The sequence below is a fragment of the Hippoglossus stenolepis genome, chromosome 20, assembly GCF_022539355.2.
Source record: "Hippoglossus stenolepis isolate QCI-W04-F060 chromosome 20, HSTE1.2, whole genome shotgun sequence".
Taxonomy (NCBI): domain Eukaryota; kingdom Metazoa; phylum Chordata; class Actinopteri; order Pleuronectiformes; family Pleuronectidae; genus Hippoglossus; species Hippoglossus stenolepis.
Genome location: NC_061502.1, coordinates 20,485,577 through 20,508,001, shown reverse-complemented (window position 1 = coordinate 20,508,001; position 22,425 = coordinate 20,485,577). Strand labels below are relative to the sequence as shown.

Here is a 22,425-nt window from a genome sequence, read left to right as displayed (position 1 = left end):
TCTCCGGCTGCTGTGCCGTCCTCTCCTGAAGTATCCGGAGATTTCTGTATTGTAGTAAATCTCCTGCTGCACGTTTCATTTTCCAGAATGAATGTCTGAAAGCGGTTCTGAAGTGACTTTCAGGTTCTGATTTGGTGCTAATTGCTCTCCACTAATAAAATCATTAGCAGCTGTTAGTTTATTTCCAAAGCATCTGTTGAATGAGGCCAGCGATGCAGAGCTTCACAGACATCGAGGTTCGATTTCCCTTTTCAATCGAGGTCAAACGCCTCCAGACGTCATCGTTATCATCTCAAACGTCTAGAACATGTCCAGGTCTTTGCAGATAAAAAGGAAACTCTTCACAGACTCTTTCAACTCTCTTTAAACCTCCTTTAAATCCCACGTACAAAGACACGCAGCAGTTTAATCCTCTTCTCCTGCTCGGAGGATTGGGATGCATGTTTCTTTGAATCAATTCTCCCGTAGGTTCAACGCTTGTGAAATCTGGCACATAAAAGATGCACAAAGCTGCTTATGCTCCAGTCAAATCTTTATTTTTCAGATTGTGTGACTGCTCTGCTCCTTCTTAGCACCTATTGAAATAAAGAGGTTGATCACGTTGACCTTAACAACAAGAGACTTGTTTCAGGACCGTCCACTGAAAACCTCTCTGATCTACCACAGCAGCCACCGGACAAACGGAAAACTAATTCTTGTATCAATCACGATTTTGAGGATTTAAGGAGTCACAGGGCTCATAAATCATCCCCTTCTGTCGGGAAAGCGTGGATATGCCTTAGTGAAGCATTATTTACACAATCTGCTCACGGTTTCTGCCGGCTCTGCACACGAAGCACTTCACAGCCTCGCTGATTTATGTTCTCCTTCCTTATTTCATGCTTTTCATTATGGCTACAGTATTTCATGGTCAAGTGGTCCAATGCAATCCTGGACACTCATTTTATCTCCTCTGAAACTATTTGCAGGAAAATAAATTTGCATAGTTTACTTTGAGTTTTGTCAAAGTTAAGCGTTTAGTTGTTGAATGACAAGTACTTTATTCTTTTACCCTCGAAGAATCCCAGGATACGAACTTAACCAACGATGTGTTGATCTGTTTCTCTAAAGCTGCTCCGGGAGACATTTAGTGTTTGTCCTGTGAATCCTGAGACGTCTGAGTTAGAAACCTCATCAACACGTCCACTCGCTCACTGGGAAGCTTCCAGACGTTTGGGTTCTTACCTCCAGAACCTCCAGAACATGTCTGGAACATGTCAGGAGTTCAGTTCATGTCTGAAAACAATTGCTCTCATTTTCATATCCTGTTCTTCAAAATGTTCATACTCATGGATCTGAACACCATAAGTAGTACTGATATTTTTACAGCAGGTTGGATTCCTTACAGATGTGACGATGGTAAGAGGCCGTCAGTGGGTCACTGCAGCTGGAAATTAAACCACCATGTAAAAAGGTAAATATGATTTGAGGTTAGTAAGCATCTACCAACCTCTTCCTGTTATCATGCATTATCTGTCTTATCCAGAAATGACTCTCCAGTGAATCTCCCCACTGATGAAACAGCTCATGAACAAAGTGAGACGCTCGGTGGGTTCTCCGCTGATGACGCCACCCGTCCCTGTCAATCTCACGCATGACGAGACAGATTCACGTCTCCACTGAGGCACATTAACCATCAGCGCACGTACGAGCAGTCCATTTTGATTTTTTAAAGCACCGCCTATCCTTACTTTGCTCCCAACAGGATATGAAAGATGAGGAGATCACAGACAGTGAGGGGCACAGACCCAAAGCAGACACAATAGGAGCGATGGCTATCGGCTCGGCCGGGACTCGTGAGCCGGGGGTAATTCATGACGTACCAGGGAACTTGTTTCTCTGCCCTCATGCCTGGGCCATTATTTCAGACTCTAAATCAGCAGCAGGGAAAAGAACATTGCTGCCGAGGGTGACGCTCTCTTCAGGACGAGTAATAAACAGACTCACTGCGAATGATGAAAGACCGACGAGCTCAGATCTTCACCAACCAGATGCAGAGAGAATCCATTAAAGCAGGGCTACAGGTGTTTCCATTTCAAAATCCCATCATAGTCTGAGCCAGGCAATGATTCCCACTGCAGGTGTTTGTCTCCCCTCACATATTTTAAAATCTAATTACCCCCCCCCAGCCTTACTTCTCTTTCTTAAAATCAGGACCAGAGAAGACTTGATCAAAATGTTAAAATCTTCATCTCAAATTTGTCAAAACTCACCTCCAGATATTTTGGATTCTGGTATGAAAACAAATGAACAGTAACAGTGACATGTCAGAGTTTATTGTTTTGTACACGATGACACATTTCTCCTGAAATACGTCTTGAATATGTTGTTAATGACCAACTTCTGCTACTTCAAAGTTTATATGAGCTTTGTGAAACTTAAATACAGCAAATCTGAAGAACGTTACACATGAGCACGACGTGTGGAGACGACTCACTGTGATGGAATCCCCTCAGATTCTCAGTCCCAGCCTCAAAGGTCTTGGTCTGAACAATTTAAACATGTTGGTGAACAGCTGTTATTGAACAAAATAATCTTAGACCTGTATTTTCTGAAGCAACAGATTGGAAATGTTCCTTTTACCTTTTTCCATCGTCAACAAAGACCAAAACCAACGAGGTGTCAGTTAATCCCTCAAACACTTTACTTCCTGTTCTGTGAATCTCTTTCTTCAGTGGTGGATTCATTCACATTTGGCGAAATAAGAAATTTCAGGCACTGATAAAACAGCCACTAGGAGGATAAGGTATTTTTATGGGATTTATATAATCACATTTATCCTTTGAAAAGATTTGAAGGTTACGTTTCCTTGTCAATATTCCTTCCTAGTCCACCCCCCCCCCACATTGCAGGGTTCCGATTCGAGGGTTAGTCTCGTTTCAAACCACTTTGTTCATATATGAGTGGAAACCAGAGAGGGGGTCGGAGGGTCTTATCTGCCTGAGGAAGTGAGGAGACTTCCTATCCTCCACATGTAGATGGAAAATAAGGGAAACTCATCAGACAACAGAAAGAGATGCTGCTCCAGGTGACGGAGGAAGCCCGTCTGCTCCGACCCCGTCTCGACCCTGCACGGTACCTCTGAGTTCTGCAGGAGCTGCTCCAGGATCCAGAACAGGTGGCAGGAGTTGTGGTACCGGTCCACAGGAAACTGGTCCAGCCTGGAGCTCTCCCCCCCCTGTGGAGAGTAGAGTCAGCATCAGGGCGACATGAAACACTGATGACCACCTTCGAGACGAAACACAGAAACCTAACGTAAACTGACTCTGGAGAGAGCGCACCACAGCCGAGGCTGATTGGCTGCTGTGTCACCATGTTGCATAACTGTACTGAGATCAGATTCATCTGGTTCCACAACACATAGCATCTGTTTGCACTCTGACGCACTTTTTCATAAAAAACTGCAGTATTTCTTGGGAAATTCCCCAAAAATGAGGAAAAACACCCGATAACGCAATGTTAAGGAAAGTTTAAAGAAATTCTGGGACTACTACGTCAGTTTGGGGGGGGGGAGTAGTCTTTCTGTTTGAATAGAGGAAATGAATAAAGCTTTATTTGGTTGCCATGGTAACATCATGATGCATCACTAGCGTCGGAGGTGAAGACTGCAGGCGCTTCCTCTTCTTCTTCTTCTTCTTCTTCTTCTTCTACTGTTTAATTCTGTCTCTACTTCCTGTGATTGGTCCAAAGTCCAAACTATCCAACAAAGTGTTTTCACTGCAAACCAACAGAACCATGGTTCAGTTTGATCCAGACCCAGAACACCTCTTCAGCTCTGAGGAACCTTTCACACCTGATGTTCAGGACTGAACTGAAGAGTCTGAAGCTCTGAAACAAACCAGGTGTGAACGAGTCCATCAGCATCAGGTAAGTGTGATATGACTGCTGATCCAACAGAAAGCACAGGAGGGCTGTGACCCCAGGGAGACGTGGGTAAGAAACCCATGTTTAAAGTTTCCTCTCAGAGATGACAGACTGATACATGATGCAAGTCCACCTGCAGCAGCTTCTTAGCACAGACTCAGTGTGAGGTGGGATTGTTTTCAGATCACACTCCGAGTCAAGTTCAAAGCCAACAACACAATAATTAAAACCACATTTTAATTATTCAAATAAAAGCTAGTAGATTACTTCTGGCTAAAATATATTAGTGTGCCTGTGTGTGTGTGTGAGCGCCACCATATGGATGTTGGACGGATATTCCTCCAGGCTAAAACCTTTAGAGAGCTGACAGAATGTGACAACACCCTTAACCCTCTAACAACTCCCCCACACACCTTTGTCTTTATATTTCACATATTAATCCGCCTGCCTGGAAACTCTTCTAACCAGTTTAAGTATTTAAGAGACTGCTGCTGATGACAGTTAAAGATGAAATATAAAGGTTAATATTAACGTTGTATTTGCTCTTTGCACAAAGTGTCACATGTCGCACTTGACTCAAAGGCTGCTGAAGTTTCCAGCGTCATTTTAAATTATTTTTGGGCGTATTTTCCTGCCGAGGTTTCAAATATGCTCAGACTTGTATGAGTCTATTAAAGAGCCGTCAGTCAGTCCCAGTGGGAGAACAGGGTCTTGAGCAGCTACATATGCTGCATGTACGCATGTTGAAACGTTGCCATTAAAAAGACGTGTCAGGCCTCAGATATTTACACAGTTGCTGCGTCCACTGTCGAAGCGATGGAAAGAACATATTTCATGAACGTGGGATGAGAAGCGTGCAGAGGGTTGAGCTGCTCATCATTACCACGATGATCATCGGAGCTCCGTCCACACATCACGGAGGCAGACGGAGTCTGGGTGATTTCTTGGCATCCTCTGACTTTCACATACTGTTTGGTGAATCCATTTAAAACATGAAACAAGGGCGCAGGAGTGGAAATTAAAATTATTTAATGAAGGATTTGGTTTGCCAAGAATGTTGTGATTTATTTCAAACATGATTTCATCCGCACTGAAAAAACATTGCATCCTATTTTCAGGCGTGGGCATTAATTAATATGCTGATTCTCTTGTTTTTACACCAGAAAAACAACTGAAGCAGGAAACAAACATGCTCTGGTTTTCAGTTTGCGAGGTTCGACTGTAATGAGATTTGAACCAATGAAAAAACACATCTCCTTCTGTGTCTTTGCTGCAAACACCAATCGCCTGAGTGATGCGAAGCTTAAGATTACGACTGTTGATTCTTAACGTGTTCATTAAATGTTCTTTTAACAATTCAACTATGTTTACTTCATAAATGTAGGGAAATATTAAAAATGCCCATCACACCTTCTCACACCTTCATACAACTCGCAGTCAACAACCCAAAGATGCTCAAAAAACTAAAATATTCTTTACAAATCATTATAAAGGTCAGAAAATAAATAAATAAAGATCCGTGCTCTGGTGCAAGTGCCTCTGTAAACAGCCTTTATATTGTTCATGTGGCTTCTTTTATAAAAGAAAAGCTGCAGTGGGCTATTTGCTGTTGTGTGATTTCTACAGATCTGCCTCCAGTCCTCACCTCCCTAATCAAAGCTGCACCATCAGTGTAACAGCACTGGGGGTGCTTCATGTCAGGCCGGCTGGAAAGAGGAAGCCACAGATAATCTGCTTTAATCTCCAAACTGTCAGGCGCTAACATGGCCAAAGAATTTATGAAGCCATGAGCCGTGAATCAATGGGCAAGAAAAATCGATAGCGGGAATGAAAATGTGACAGAAAGTACAACTACGGTTCACAAGGAGGAGACGGAAAGGAAACCTAACACAAACTGCTGCTCAAGCACGAAGACATGTCCAACAGGAGGGACACCTGAAGACACTTCTTCCAACAACGGCCTCCAGAGACACAAGAGAACAAAACGCTCTGGGACAGAATCAACCTAAAACATTACCCATGATCCTCTGCTTCCTGACCCTGAAGACCTGCAGCTGTAACAAATCCACCAAACTCTGTTCAGGATTCTTCATATTTTAAAGTTTCCTGCTGAATATTGGAGATAAACTCTGGTTTTTAATAACTTCAGAGTCTTTTTAACTGATCTCAGTTCAGCGTCACTCTTCAGCTGCAGCTGGTTGTGACAGTTGAAGCTGACTCTCAGTCAGTTCTTCTCACAGGAGATGGAACCCACTCAGCAGAGTCACAGAGAACAGACGTTCAGGGAGAGAAGGAGGAAACTTTCTCATGTTCACACTCACACATCAGACTCACTGTAACCAAGCTGCTGCTTCAGGGTAAAGAAGTTTCATAGTGTTTTTATTTCTTATAATAAGGAAGCCACATCCTGAACATACATAATATTTTATTATTGCTCCAAAAGGGGATCAAGTGCAGCTTTGACAAGTATCCTATAAAATCTTCGTACTTCATTTCTGTTCTATATCATTTGAAATCAATGTTCTTGTCATGAAGGAAAAAAACACAATGCAGTCTGACGAATTCATCAAGTGAGAGCAGGAACAAACTCGGAGACACTTGTTGAGAAAAGATGTGAAACAATCGACTAATCAAAGGTTTTTCTTTTGTCCTGATAAATCAGACCAGAAGCTTCTTCTACAAACCTCAAGGTCATTTCATGAGAACACGACACTAAAAGAACAGATCCTTTTCTACAGCAGTCCAATCAGGATTGAATGTGTTGAAGAGTGGAACAAAGACAGTTTCTCTTCTGTGTTCGTTCAGTTAAATTACTGATGATTGAAAAGTTACTACTGATGCACATTTTATAGAAATGTGATTTTTAAAACAAGTCAAGTTTCTCTTTGCCAGGTTGTTTTTGAGGTTGGTTCTTCAGGACTTAAATAAAACAGTCAGATTATCGGATCAGAAAATATGGTGTCAATTGATTATTAATGCTATTAAATTAATTTCAAATTCAAACATATCATATCCTGAGTTTATTCTTTCAAAAACAAGTTAATGAATTTTTTGAAATGTAAAGGAATCAACAAAAGCATCAAGCAGCTGGTGAAGCTATGTTCACCTGTCTGTGGACTTATTTCCTGGGTACTTCTGTTTAGCATTGACTTGACAGCTCGCCTGGCACATGAGCACGAAGCCGGTAATATGTTGTCAGCAAGTATGAAACTGTTTATGAAACGATTAGGCAGCACCACGCCCACCGTCGCACATTAACTCAAAGCATACATGTGAATTCCTAACGATAAACATCACTGAAGGACAGAACTATTGTTTTCATTGAAATAAAGTTTAGATTTGTACACAACAGTTTCAGGTGTTTCTTTGCCGTCTCTTACCGACACTCTCACTGGATTTGACAGTTTTCCTTTACATTAGTAGTTTCAGTTTATGACTTTCACTGTCTGCAGTGTCTGTTCAATTATTAAGACTCACACTAGATATTAAGATCATTCGTCCCTGGTATTATTCCATCTGCCGTCTTTTCCTGCACGTCTCTCTCTCCCTTTGTTCCCTGACTTTCCACATCATCTCCTTCCTGTTCATCTGACAAAAACATGCATGTTCATATGTACAATTTAAAGGCGTCATCTACCGAGGTGTCAATCAAAGAGCGGGGAACAGGTCTGACACAAATGGATAATAAGCTCAATAAAAGCGTTGGAGGGAAGAAGCTGCGATGAAGCGAATCTGCATGTGAACCAAACAAGCTGTTGCTCTGAGTGAGAGGATGGAACCAGCAGGACTCGCTGATTGACTCGTCTGTTGGCTGGTTGGAGACCTCAGGGATCGGGGGCGCAGGCTGACAGCGACAGGATTGGCTGCCTGTTAATAATCCACACCAACTTCCTTCTCCCTCCACGCCAGTGCCGTCACGTCCAGGCCAAACCACGAAGTGAAATGACCTCATCGTCAATTTGATCTTCAACAGCCATGATCCCGCAGAGCGACCTCAGCTGAAGGTGGGAGCTCCGCTGAGCCTGAGGTCGAGCAGAAGGTCATTTCATAATCGACTTTCCAGGTAAACATGATGAGTTGTGGCTTTGAAGCTTGGCACCAGGAGACTGTGGAGCGTCTGTGAATATCTGCAGGAGGTAGAACTCAACTGGAGCTGTGCCCTCGAACCCTGGTAATTAAAGACCACGAGAATCCCTTCAGAAATTAACTGGCTTATTTCTTTGCTTTCTTCCAAACATTGTTTTCTAGTAGAAAATGCGTTTCACATTAAGTCGGGTCGCCCCCGTCCCAGTTCGTTATTGGACAACCAGCTTTAAATCGATTGACTATTGAAGATTTTTTTAAGGGAATACGATCAACAAATTTACAGCATTATTCTGTAAAATGACGTATCACAAATGGGCTTGTTAGAACAAATCTACACGTCATATTCATCATCTCTGGGTTGAAGGCAGAAACCAGAAGCAGCTGAACATTTCTTAGTTCGGAGGATCTTTCCAAATGTTGGAAATCGTGAGTCCAAAACAAACCCAGTTAATTAGCACTGATGGGATTTGGAAACGTAAAAAGGCCTTTTTCACCAAGCTGGGCGAGAAACTCAATTGTGGAGAAATGAAAACTCCTGGATCTGTACGCAGCGAGGAGCCGGGAGCACCGTGACCCAGATAACATCGGCCGCCCTCAGATTATAAAGCTGCGCCCTCAATGGGATTTAATCGTCCATTTGATTAGACCTGCAGCTCGTTACCGTCCTGACCGGAGCAGCAGCCGAGCCACCGGCGGCAAAACGCTCACTCTCACACCGGGTGGACGTTTCTCAAGTGGAAGAGAATACGAGGAGCAACGGACTGACAGAGACACTGAGTGTAAAGAAGCTATGAGTTATTATATATTATTGAAATGTGTTATCAGTTATTCTGCAGATTCATTTACAATTGATCCAGAAGAGTGACACAGAAAGAGTGATAGAAAGAGAGGAGCAACACAGAGTGATAGAAGAGAGGAGCAACACAGAGTGATAGAAGAGAGAGGAGCAACACAGAGTGATAGAAGAGAGAGCAACACAGAGTGATAGAAGAGAGGAGCAACACAGAGTGATAGAAGAGAGGAGCAACACAGAGTGATAGAAGAGAGGAGCAACACAGAGTGATAGAAGAGAGGAGCAACACAGAGTGATAGAAGAGAGGAGCAACACAGAGTGATAGAAGAGAGGAGCAACACAGAGTGATAGAAGAGAGGAGCAACACAGAGTGATAGAAGAGAGAGGAGCAACACAGAGTGATAGAAGAGAGGAGCAACACAGAGTGATAGAAAAGAGAGGAGCAACACAGAGTGATAAGAGAGAGAAAGAGAGGAGAACACAGAGTGATAGAAGAGAGGAGCAACACAGAGTGATAGAAGAGAGGAGCAACACAGAGTGATAGAAGAGAGGAGCAACACAGAGTGATAGAAGAGAGGAGCAACACAGAGTGATAGAAGAGAGGAGCAACACAGAGTGATAGAAGAGAGGAGCAACACAGAGTGATAGAAGAGAGGAGCAACACAGAGTGATAGAAGAGAGGAGCAACACAGAGTGATAGAAGAGAGGAGCAACACAGAGTGATAGAAGAGAGGAGCAACACAGAGTGATAGAAGAGAGGAGCAACACAGAGTGATAGAAGAGAGGAGCAACACAGAGAGATAGAAGAGAGGAGCAACACAGAGTGATAGAAGAGAGGAGCAACACAGAGTGATAGAAGAGAGGAGCAACACAGAGTGATAGAAGAGAGGAGCAACACAGAGTGATAGAAGAGAGGAGCAACACAGAGTGATAGAAGAGAGGAGCAACACAGAGTGATAGAAGAGAGGAGCAACACAGAGTGATAGAAGAGAGGAGCAACACAGAGTGATGGAAGAGAGGAGCAACACAGAGTGATAGAAGAGAGGAGCAACACAGAGTGATAGAAGAGAGGAGCAACACAGAGTGATAGAAGAGAGGAGCAACACAGAGTGATAGAAGAGAGGAGCAACACAGAGTGATAGAAGAGAGGAGCAACACAGAGTGATAGAAGAGAGGAGCAACACAGAGTGATAGAAGAGAGGAGCAACACAGAGTGATAGAAGAGAGGAGCAACACAGAGTGATAGAAGAGAGGAGCAACACAGAGAGATAGAAGAGAGGAGCAACACAGAGTGATAGAAGAGAGGAGCAACACAGAGTGATAGAAGAGAGAGGAGCAACACAGAGTGATAGAGAAAGGAGCAACACAGAGTGATAGAGAGGAGCAACACAGAGTGATAGAAGAGAGGAGCAACACAGAGTGATAGAAGAGAGGAGCAACACAGAGTGATAGAAGAGAGAGCAACACAGAGTGATAGAAGAGAGGAGCAACACAGAGTGATAGAAGAGAGGAGCAACACAGAGTGATAGAAAGAGGAGCAACACAGAGTGATAGAAGAGAGGAGCAACACAGAGTGATAGAAGAGAGGAGCAACACAGAGTGATAGAAGAAGAGGAGCAACACAGAGTGATAGAAGAGAGGAGCAACACAGAGTGATAGAAGAGAGGAGCAACACAGAGTGATAGAAGAGAGGAGCAACACAGAGTGATAGAAGAGAGGAGCAACACAGAGTGATAGAAGAGAGAGGAGCAACACAGAGTGATAGAAGAGAGAGGAGCAACACAGAGTGATAGAAGAGAAGAGCAACACAGAGTGATAGAAGAGAGGAGCGACACAGAGTGATAGAAGAGAGGAGCAACACAGAGTGATAGAAGAGAGGAGCAACACAGAGTGAGAAGAGAGGAGCAACACAGAGTGATAGAAGGAGCAACACAGAGGATAGAAGAGAGAAGACAGAGTGATAGAAGAGAGGAGCAACACAGAGTGATAGAAGAGAGAGCAACACAGAGTGATAGAAGAGAGGAGCAACACAGAGTGATAGAAGAGAGGAGCAACACAGAGTGATAGAAGAGAGAGGAGCAACACAGAGTGATAGAAGAGAGGAGCAACACAGAGTGATAGAAGAGAGGAGCAACACAGAGTGATAGAAGAGAGGAGCAACACAGAGAGATAGAAGAGAGGAGCAACACAGAGTGATAGAAGAGAGGAGCAACACAGAGTGATAGAAGAGAGGAGCAACACAGAGTGATAGAAGAGAGGAGCAACACAGAGTGATAGAAGAGAGGAGCAACACAGAGTGAAGAGAGGACACAGAGTGATAGAAGAGAGAGCAACACAGAGTGATAGAAGAGAGGAGCAACACAGAGTGATAGAAGAGAGGAGCAACACAGAGTGATAGAAGAGAGGAGCAACACAGAGTGATAGAAGAGAGGAACACAGAGTGATAGAAGAAGGAGCAACACAGAGTGATAGAAGAGAGGAGCAACACAGAGTGATAGAAGAGAGAGGAGCAACACAGAGTGATAGAAGAGAGGAGCAACACAGAGTGATAGAAGAGAGAGGAGCAACACAGAGTGATAGAAGAGAGAGGAGCAACACAGAGTGATAGAAGAGAGGAGCAACACAGAGTGATAGAAGAGAGAGGAGCAACACAGAGAGATAGAAGAGAGGAGCAACACAGAGTGATAGAAGAGAGGAGCAACACAGAGTGATAGAAGAGAGGAGCAACACAGAGTGATAGAAGAGAGGAGCAACACAGTGTGAGGCAGTGGAAGTTGAAAGAGAACCTGACAGAGTAATAATGCAGCTCGGAGTGTGAAGGGCAGTAATTTACTGATCAAGGACAGAGACTGATTTGTCGCCACAGAGGAAAAGAAAACCCACTGAGTGACATCAGGCGACTCCACCAAAGCCCCACGTTAGACGAGTTTCCATCTGAACGCACAGAGGGTCGACTGCAGCCCGGCTGCACCACGGCCTGCCCACAACAACAGTGAGATGTAACAGAGTCTTTCAGTCAACACCGGATTCTGAGGTTTCATTTCAAACCACAACCATGGAGCTCCATGCCGCTCTAACGCTCTAAGTGCACTTCCTTTGGATTTACTCTGGACGGCTTGTCTGACCTCTCTGGTTCTATCGCTAAAGAAAACAGGGATTTCTTTTAATAATGAAGCCTAAAAAGTGTGTGTGCGCTTCACAGATGTTGTGTTACAATGACTGGTGGTCCAGAACATTTAGGTTAAATATCTCACAGAAGAAGTAAACAACAGTGAAGAGATATAAATGTCACAATGCAAGACGTCTCCAGCTTAGAGTTCACAACACGACACAGGAGGGACCGGTTCATTTTCTGGGACTTGTTGTTTTGAGACTTGTTGCTGTTGTACTTGGGGTCGAATATGAAAATTGAATATCAGCCCAGTAGTGATGACAACCAGGTTTCAGCTCTGTGCCCTCACACAGGCTTGACGCACCCAGCAGCCTCGTGACGGTGAGTCGTATCTGCAGTGTAACGATTCCTTTCATCATGCGACCACACACCTTCCTCGCCCATCAGCCCCACAGTGCACAGCAACTCCCAGGGATTGATTTTTTTGTCTCGTAGACGTGTCCTGTTGCAGTGTTTTATTTTTTCCCTCCCTGACCACATCTTTCAAGGCTGTTCACCGACAACTGACAGAAAATCGATCCCGGCTCATCTGCGTTCGCTGAGCTCGTATCTCGACATCTCGACTGCCCAGGGAGGCGTAGGAACAGGTCGGTCTGTTCCACGCACACAAAGGAAGAAAGTCCCGTATCCACCTTGTTTCCTTTGGTTTATCTCACAATCAGTAACCCAGGAAAAGTCCACCAGGTTGGAGGATTGTTGTTTTGTTAAACGGTCTCATGAGGCAGTGACAGCTGCAGAAAGGAGGTCGGTTCTGTCACATCTGTCGGCTGGAGACGCTGATATGACAGCAGTTTCCCTGGAGACAAGAAAGCCAATATTCACTGTGTTCAGCCACTTGGAGAGACTCAATGGAGAAGACGAGGAGGTTTGAGGTTCACCTACCATCAGCTGAAGGTGCGTGGATCACGCTTCTATTTTCAACTTTTTTGGATCAATATGTTTTATGTCCGATTGTTGAATTTATAAATTTCTAACAGAATTTCAGAATTTTACCATCTGTTGTGGTTTATTTACGTACAGAACCTTTTAGCTGAGGCTGCACAGATTCTATATTGATGTGAAGCATTTGAAGATTTTCCTACATGAAGTCATAGTAATAAAAAATACCATCACTGGAGGAACATGTCTACAGCAGAGTTCAAAGGATTATAACGTGTACAAAACACTTGTTCCACCTTCTTGCTCTGTATTAAATAAAATATAAAAATACTTAATAGCACCAGACGCTATAGAAAAGAACATGAAGTCAGATCAAAAAGCCCCATCAACTCTGCACCTACAGCTCCTTGATGAGCAGAACTAAAACCTCTTCACGGACACATTCAGATTTATTCAGATATTAAATTATAGAGGATGTTGAATACCTACAGTATCTTGTGTGTCTGTGGCGTGTTTGTGCTTTAATAGAGGACTTGAATCCTGTCAGCTCGACAGCGGCTCCACAGAGGGTTTCAGGTTTCTCTTTATCAAGTCACTTTGATCGACCAGGCCTCGTTCTCCTTCCTGGTTCGGCCGCTAATGAGATCGGTGCGATTCGAGGCTGGAGGACGACTTTGATCCTCAGCTAATTGTCCGTCTTTCTTCTTCTTCTCCCCTTAATCTGATCGTTCTTCAAATCTGTCTCACATGCAGCAATCGGACGGGGGGGGGGGTGGTTCACCACGCCAAGAACAGGTCACCTCACAGAGAGACGTCTGTCGTCCAGCGATGGGTTCCACGATGGCAACCGACCGTGACCGTGCACCGACAAACTGGGTTTACTAAATCTACACGTCATGAGTTATGGATTTATGAAAACAAGCTTATTGTACAGCTTTTTTTTTTTACTTTTTAAGCCCAATCAACATTTGCTGTATCAAAGAATTGAGTGTCATCTGTGAAATAACTGGATGGAGCATTTTAGCCTCTTTTAGCCGATGTTTTGCCAAAGTTATTTCAACTGATCAAAAATCTACATTTGCTACGATAATAACAAAACAACTGTACAAGGTAAAAATTATACACGTCAGAAGTATTAGCTCTTCAGATTGTTGCTATTATTAATTGATTGTTTATTCTGCCCTCTAGTGGCCAAAATAAATGTTCAGTGTGAAAATATATATTCACCTCCACCAAGAAGGTTATGTTTTTCATGTTACGTTTGTTTGTATATTCAGTTTATTAGATTTCCATAAAACTTGGAGGTTTGAGAAAGTTCTCATTAAATGCTGGCATGGGTTTTTCAAAGTAATGCTGTAAATATGGAGATGCTGTTTTTGTTAATATTTTAAGCTCAAATAAAAAGCTGTAGTCAATTAAAAGCCAGGTCTCTGATTACACACTGGGACGTGGTCGATGGGAATAACTAACGGCTGGCTCCGCTGGGGGGGGGCCACTGGAAACAAAATAAGTAATCAGGCTTATTCCAGCACTTTGTTGTTCTGGATTATTAATCTAAAGGATTGTTGTCCTATTTAAAGTTACTGTGAGTATATGTGTGTTGAAGGTTTAGCCAACCAACACAATAAAAGCCTATTAAGAAATTGATGTTGTACAGAATTGCTTGAGGGATTTTAATTTGAAATGGTATTGAGTGTCTATGTTTAACGGCAAGATTCAAATAAAATGAGCTTTTTTCTACTAAAATATGAGTAATTATTCCCAAGCGAAGGAGCTAAGTTGCTACAGTCGAGGTAAATAAAGGCCTGGAACAATATTTGACGGAGTAAAGTGAGTAATTAATTGGCTCTGGTGCCGTATTGATCTTGTTGCCAGAAGAAGAACGAGAGTCAGAGAAAGAAGAGCAGACACATTGTAGATTTTAATTCTCCTTTGCCGACACCATGGTGTATTTAAAGTTAGGAAAGCCAGACACATCCGTGGACTTGGGGAATAAACTGGCAGACGTTTCCCATCTCTGAAGCTCAGTCAGTTTGGGAGGGTTTTGGCAGTTCTGCCTAAATTAATTTTCATCTGCCAAATTCCTGCTCTTCAAAACGCACTTGACGCAGATTGGTCTAAATATTGGCTTAATTAAATCTGAGCCACTTTGCTTAAGACTTCACACATCTGAGAAACCACAGCGTGCACGTGTGTCGACGCAGCGCTCGGAATGAATTAGCTTCGTTCTTAACAGATTTGTAGGTCAATCAGATTGTTACTCAGCCATAACGGCTTTGGCATTTTAGGTTATGTCTGAGAGCTGCTGGTAGCCATTACTCAAGCTGCCTGAGAATGTTACAGCTTGCATTTATGTGGTGCACGATTAAAGTGATAGTAGGTGACATTAAATAATGCTTCTGTCCCGTGAAAATGCCAAGTGAAGAGCAGGAGGAACAACGAGTTAGTTCCCACAGCCTGAAGAAACAAACTCATGATCATGAAACATACATTTCTGCCACGTCTGCTCTGTAACTCAGCACCGTTCCATTCATCTATGCAGATCCACAGGAAGCATGTGAGGCCAGCAGTAAGAGGAGCAGTGGAGTGGTGGCTGCAGTGGATTATTTCAGTGTGGGAGGACGATGACAGAGACAACAGGCGACTAGAGAGCCAAGGAACGAAGGAATGCTAAGTAACTAAGCCATCACCACAGATGCCACCGGAGCTGCGACACAAAAGATGTGTGAAAAAACAACATGCCTGAAAAATACAAAGTGCAGAGATAATAACAGAGGACATAGATCTACAGTCATAACTTTAAAGGGCATCTTGATCTGCGAGTATGAGCTCAGTTCATCTTCCATATAACTGAGCACAGGCCGTCCTATCAAGGGAAATGCCACGACTACGATAAAAGATAGAAACTAACGTTAGATATTGTTCCGCTCAATCAACTATACAGGCACAGCAAACAAAACATCGCTCTAGAACAAGTGTCAAACAAAAGGTTTAGACTGTAAATGAAGATGACATCATGACGGCTCCCGAGAGTGAAGCCAAAGCACCTTGATCGCCCCCTAGTGGCTGGATGCAGTGCAGCTCATAACAATTGCAGGCCACCTGCTACAAGTGCATGTTAAATAAATGCTTCTCAACGATGGTGTCTGTTGTTTTAGGCAGATCTTATGACTCTAATGCTTGTTCAAGTGTTGATGATGATATAAAAACATGGTGAAACGTCATGATTGACAGCTGATAACCCATCATGACGCAACCCGAGTGTGAAGCTGATACGAACGGGCTCGTGTGTTGCACAGGTAGAGAGATCCAGATAGTTGATAGCCAGAGACTATGCACCTTGGATTTATTGTATCAGATATAGATAGAACTTGATTTACAATCTTTAGTCCTTGGGCAGGTTCCCCCGGTGATATTAAATTTGCCAAAAAGATGAAAGTCAGCTGTGGTGAATTAAAACATCACAACAACCCGACAGCCTCCACAACGAGTTAACATCCCCCGACAACAGATTCAGGAAACATTCATGAAGTCTGCTGCATTAGTTTGTTCACAGTTTATCAAATGAGAGAACGAGTACGGTTATGATCTTAGAGCTAGCCCTTAAGGCTAAAGTTAGCTAGCATACTAGTGGGGATTGAAGAACACAAATCTCGATTCCACTTCGATCTGAACGTCTTCTCAAGCGCTTCTCATCCAGAGTCTGAAGTTCTTCTGTTTTCAAAGTATTTCTAACCTTCCAGCAAGTTGTGGGACCCGTCTCCATCTGGTTGGATTCTGCCTCCTCATCAGACCGCTGAGGTTTTGTGTTGCTCCCTGACTGTGTGTGATCCGACATCATTTCAAAATTCATCATCAGGCATCGTGATGTTTTCAACGTGATAAACTTTGGAGCCAGACGAGAATAAAATCTGTGTAAAATAGGGCAGAACATTGTAAGATAAAGATTTTATGCTCCTACATAAGCAGAAATGTGCTTTTTCCAACTGTGATTTGTAACTCGTGTCCAGACAGAAGTGCACGACAACGTTCACACAGAACATCTGTAATTCACAGCTTTGTCAGCTTGTCTGCTTCATTCTGTCCTCACCACCTCTGCTGTGTCCCTCAGGGGGAAAGAAAAACCAATAACAGGCCTTCACAGGGGAAACAATTGATGAGGACAGTCTTATAGGTTTGTTCCTGCTGCAGAGCTTCCTATGAAGCGCTGGGGGGGGGGGCGACGCCGAGCATGTGGAGCTGAGTCAGCTGTTAACGGAGACGTGGAGATTGTGGGTCGTGATACAGGAGGAGCAGAGAGAACAAAACCATTGTCTGCCAACAATCCCTGAAACATCCAGGTGCTGATAGAGTCTCAGGGTGAGAATCAGCCGGATTGTATTCACACCAGCTACACTGACAGTATTTAAACATTTTATCAAGTCACTAGGTTCAGGTGTAGAAAACAGTCACACGGTTTATAAAAACAGACGTAGCCTCCAAGTCTCAAAGTGAAGCCGGTGTGGAAACGGGTTGTTTCTATAGAAGTCTATGAGAAAATCTTTACATCGAAGAACCTGGAGCCAAACTTCAGGTTCTTTACTTCAGGTCGTTCTTCCACTCCCAGTACGACGTCCCCTGACTGTGGATAACGTCACCTGGTATTTCACTGCAGCATCCATCACACCTTATTCCCCTCAAGTGTGAGAGATGAGGCTCTTTCAAAACAGAGTCACATTGTTCAGTGACAGCCCGACTGATGGATTTACATTTCTCTCACGGTGACTCGGCTCCTTGGAAACAGCCGTTCACGAGCTTTACATGAAGCCATTGTCTTGGAAATGTCATTCGTGTGCACAGCAGCTCGTCTCACGTCGCCTGGAGACTTCCTGCTGCCACTCACACCGGTAAAGCACTTCCATTAAACTCAGACATTTAGGAAAAGGCCTCCTCCTGGTATGTAAAGATGACATGGGGTGGACTCAGGAGTCCTGCAGCAAAAAAAAAAATATTCCCCGAGCGTTCACTGAGGGCTGCGGAGCCTGAGAATGCAAATTGAGCTGGCACTGGCCTCAAGAGGCATCGGCTGTGATGCTCATTTCCTCTGGCTGTGCCACCACCGCTGAACCCTGCATCCCTGAAAACTAATTCATCGCCCCCACAGCCAAATTTAATATCCCCAAGCCAAACTTAATATCATTAAGGGCAATCATCCCAGACCTGGCTGGCTCTGAAACTCGTTTCCTAATGAGACAATAACACGAGAAGCTTCATGGGATTCTCAGACCAACTCCAGCTGAAGAGGAGAGTGAACCAGGACGACCATCCACACACACACACACACACACACACACACACACACACACACACACACACACACACACACACACACACACACACACACACACACACACACACACACACACACACACACACACACACACACACACACACACACACACACACACAGTTCAAACTGATTTAAAATGATAAACCATAATAGTTTAAACATTTATTCTCTGTTTACCAGGAAGTTAACGCCTCCTTCTTACGCTCCGTCGCGTTGTACGCTCATGATGACGTCATTATTTTACATGTGGTGTGAAATGTGGTAACAACAGGAGACGGCGTCTGGGAATTTCTCTTAACTGCTCGCAGGAGATTGTTGTTTGCATGATTCTGTTTAAATGAATTCAAGATAAGAACCATATTTGGTAAAATATGAATTCTTTGTGACATGGTAACATCAAGTACTTTTCTATACGCGAGGTGAAAAGTGTGTTAACGCACGATGCTGCTACAGAGGCAGGAGAGAAGCAGAGAGAAATGTTCATAGTTCAAATAACTTATAGGGGCTTAAGAAATATTTAGTTCATGTTTCCATATTTAAAAATCTTCTGAATCAATTTGTTTTGTTCATTTAGAAAAACATGTCAGATTTTTGTATTTGATTCATTTATAACACAAGTTCAGAAGTGGTCTATTGACAGAACCTTTAGCTGAGGTCGTCCAGATTTAGAGATATCAAGCATTTGAAGATTCTCCAGGAAACAGCATGTGAGGACCATTTCTATTGAAGTTAAAAGGTTGACTCCTGATCAATAGCAATAAAACTGAGTGAAATAAATGGAATATTTATACAGACAACAATACTTGAACTGATCTACCAGCAGCAAAATGGTCTTTGAAGCAGCGTTTTCTAATGTTTTATTGAACCACAATTCTTCACAGTTCTCCCTCTGTAGAATTAAAAATAGACTTCTGCAAGTTGGACACAAAAGAGGATGAAAGTCTGAAGATCGACGAGTTAAGTAAGAATAAACCTGTGAATTAGCTTTAATTGCTCAGGAATGTTCCTTTCAATTTAATGCATCGCACTTTGAGCCAAGTTTACATCAAAGTCGGTTGTAAAAAGGCAAATTAATGAAGCGATTCCTGTGTTTTCTCTCACCTTCCAGTAAATAGGTTAAAAAAAGACACCTCCAGACACAGACCTCCCACAGTTTGCATAAAACACAGACGCTGGGACAGTGACAACCGAGGCTGCATAGTAATCGGGTCACAGTGGTATTTATGCCACCCAGTGGTTTAGTGCTGTTGCTGGATTTCATGGTGGCTTTGTCCTGAGGGTCTGTGGTTGTTTGGGCTGTGCCACTGCCTGTCACGCCCTCTGACACAACAACACAACAACACAGTGCCCAGATGGAACAGCTTATCTGTATGCTGCGCTGCTCCAAGGACAGCGGCTGCAGCATCGCTCAGGATGGACACTACCCTTGAAAACGGCGAGGCCAGCTCCTCTGAGGCCGTCGTTCGCTGGAGATATACACAGAGTTTCAGCTTTTATTTCCTGATAGAGACTGTAAATAAACATGGACGACGTCAAGGCTCCAAACCACAGCATCACAACATGAAGCCACAACATCTCGCCTGTTCGAGGAGGCAGGAAACATTAGCCACTGCTGGCATCACACACACACACACACACACAAGGGGTTAGGGTTATGGGTAAATAAACATGGACGACATGACGGCTCAGAACAGTGACGCAGAATCGTCTTGCACGCGCACGCACACGCACACACACACACACACACTAATGGAATAAGAAATAACTAACTCCTCTTTTGAGTGGAGATCAAGCATTGGGTCTGTACATGTGGATTTACTCCTGTGTGACTCCCACATCGTGAAGTGAGGGAACTCCTGCTCACGGTCACTTCTCTGGTAGCTGCTCGTCTTGCTGCCTGTCTCCAGACAAACGCCCAGTGGAGCTGCTGAGGTCTCCGCTGCCACTATGATGTGAATGATAACGAGGAAATTAAGATGATGCTGTGCGCGCATGAGGCTGAGCCCTTCAGCCATCACCGCTCGTCCTTTCAACCTCTGGAACATAAAGGCCTGAGTCAGCGAAGCGTCATCAGACAGATGGGAACGATCTGCACTCCTAACCACCAGCTGTACACCGGTGACGGCCTGTCGGCTGGTCACTACAGTGACGGATGACCGGACACCTTTAGATGCTGTTGCTACGGCTCAGGAACAGAATACTAACGAAACAGGCATGTTCCTGAAATGTTCCGACGCAAAAACACCGATCTTTCCACAGCAGAATATATTTAAAATAACTTCCTTGAAGAGAAAAGGGTGAAGAAAGGACTTTTCCATGGATCTGAACAAAGGGATTGAGGATTTTATTTTCCTTACCAGTCTCTTTCTGGTCAGAAACCCACAAACATACAATGTGACTGGATACGATCTTCACTCCTAATCAAAAGTAAACAGGGATTTCAATCAGCTCTGGAAATGATGGACAGTGATGGAAACAACACACCCGGGTGAACGCTCCGATCGGGGGGCCGGCAGGAAGAGAGCCTCGGTTTCCACTCAGCTCATGATGTCAAACGTGAGAAAGGCAACATCCTCTACTGGCTGTTGGAAAGAAGTCGACTGTCTTGTTAGTGGAATTAAAAACGTGAAAGAAACCTGTGCAAACCTGCTGAAGAGGACTGATATCTACGAGTCTATGTGATCGGGTGCAGCTTGATGAATTGAAGGAGACTGTTTGGGGCTTTGCGGAGGAGGGATATTCTAGTTTCAGTTTGCAATTGCAGGTTTCCCGAATGCCCAGAGGAAAACGACAGAGCTCCACTTGTAGGTGACAGATTCAGGAGGACTGGCACTTCAAATACCCATTACTGCAGGTTTGCTGGAGACAACGGCTCCGCGGCAGCACAGCGCTGTGCAGCACCGTCGATACGTCTCCAGTGAAAAGTGGGTTCAGCTATTTCTTTCTCTAACTTTGCTCTCAGAAAGTGCAGTGTTGATAAAATTCTCTTTCTGGCATCGCCTGAGTCGAGAGGCTCCGTCTCTCGAGGAGTAAAACAGGAACGAGTGACCATGACCGACCCTGCCGAGTGGGAGGGGGGGGGGGAAATCATCTGTATCCTTTTCCTTCACATTTCCATTTCCAAGGACCCCCAGTGGCTCGACACTCAGCTCTGCCTTTCAGGGGAAGCAGGCCGGCCGACTGCAGCTCTCGCCTGGCCTGTGACTCAGGCGGTGAGTGGGGTCCACAGAGACACGTTTCAATAGATGGCAGACAGGAAGCCGGCGGGACGCGCTATTGATTGTGGCGGTTCAGAAGTGAGTGTGGCAACGAGTCGATAGCACGAACCGTTTGCAGCTGAAGCCTCGCACAAAGGCTGAAGCTCCGAGAGCAGGGATGTGAAATAAACGAGTGTACGAGGCAGAGAGTGAGAGTCTGTGGGGGAGAAGTAAACAGAGACAGAGCCGCTGAGAGAAAGAGCCGTGAGCTCAGTGGGGTTTGATGTTTAGATGATGTGTACACTGTAATGTCATTTAATTAAACTGAGGCTCATCAGGAGGCGGTGGAGGGAAAGAGAGACAGAGAGGGATCAATGTTGTCAGAGGCTAAAAAGAAGAAGAAGGATGGGGGGGGGGGATTACCTGGAGGATGTGCCAGAGCTCATCGGCCACAGCGCTGATCTGAGAGAGGATGTGACGAATGACGAAGGACTTTGACATGTTGCTGCTCCCCAGTGTGACCAGATACTCCATCAGCTTCTCTGCCGTCTGGAGCTGAGGTCAGAAAAACAAGATGGACGCACTTTACGTCTCGAGAACACGAAACCACAGATTCAAGGTCAACTGAAACGACATCACCTCTCTCCTGATTGGTCGAGTGACATGGATCAAAAGAACCCACATGGTTGTTGGTTGAGTCCACAGAGTAAATGAGAAAACTCACATGTCTCCTCTAATGTCAACAACATACAAATCAAGTTTGTCTAAGTTGCATTTAAGACATTTGAATTCAACATATAAAGAAAGTTAATGTGTTCATTATTGGGGCATGAATATTGTATTTGTCAGACTTCCCGTAGATGTATACAATTACCATGTATATTATTTATCAGAAATTAATTAACCAATCCAAATAAATAATGACTCAGTTTCACATAATGTTGAACATCTGGAACAATCCATCTAAAGCTGTAAATGAAATTTAGGCCTTTTACACAAATGTATTGAAAGGTTTGTCCACCTCCGGGCAAATTACATATTTTACTGCTTTCTGACCTGAAGTAAA

General features: G+C 43.9%; 1 protein-coding gene across 1 annotated transcript in view; it reads right to left on the bottom strand.

Annotated features, from left to right (window-relative positions):
• Positions 1 to 2,299: 2,299 nt before the first annotated feature.
• mei4 (meiosis-specific, MEI4 homolog (S. cerevisiae)) overlaps positions 2,300 to 22,425 on the bottom strand; it is a 30,532-nt gene continuing 10,406 nt past the window's right edge. Inside the window, exons 4-5 of the mRNA XM_035143425.2 lie at positions 21,783 to 21,914; positions 2,300 to 3,217 (exon numbers count right to left, since the gene is read on the bottom strand). Coding sequence (XP_034999316.2) covers positions 2,972 to 3,217; positions 21,783 to 21,914 — 378 coding nt within the window. The 3' untranslated portion in view covers positions 2,300 to 2,971. The remainder of the gene's footprint in view (positions 3,218 to 21,782; positions 21,915 to 22,425) is intronic.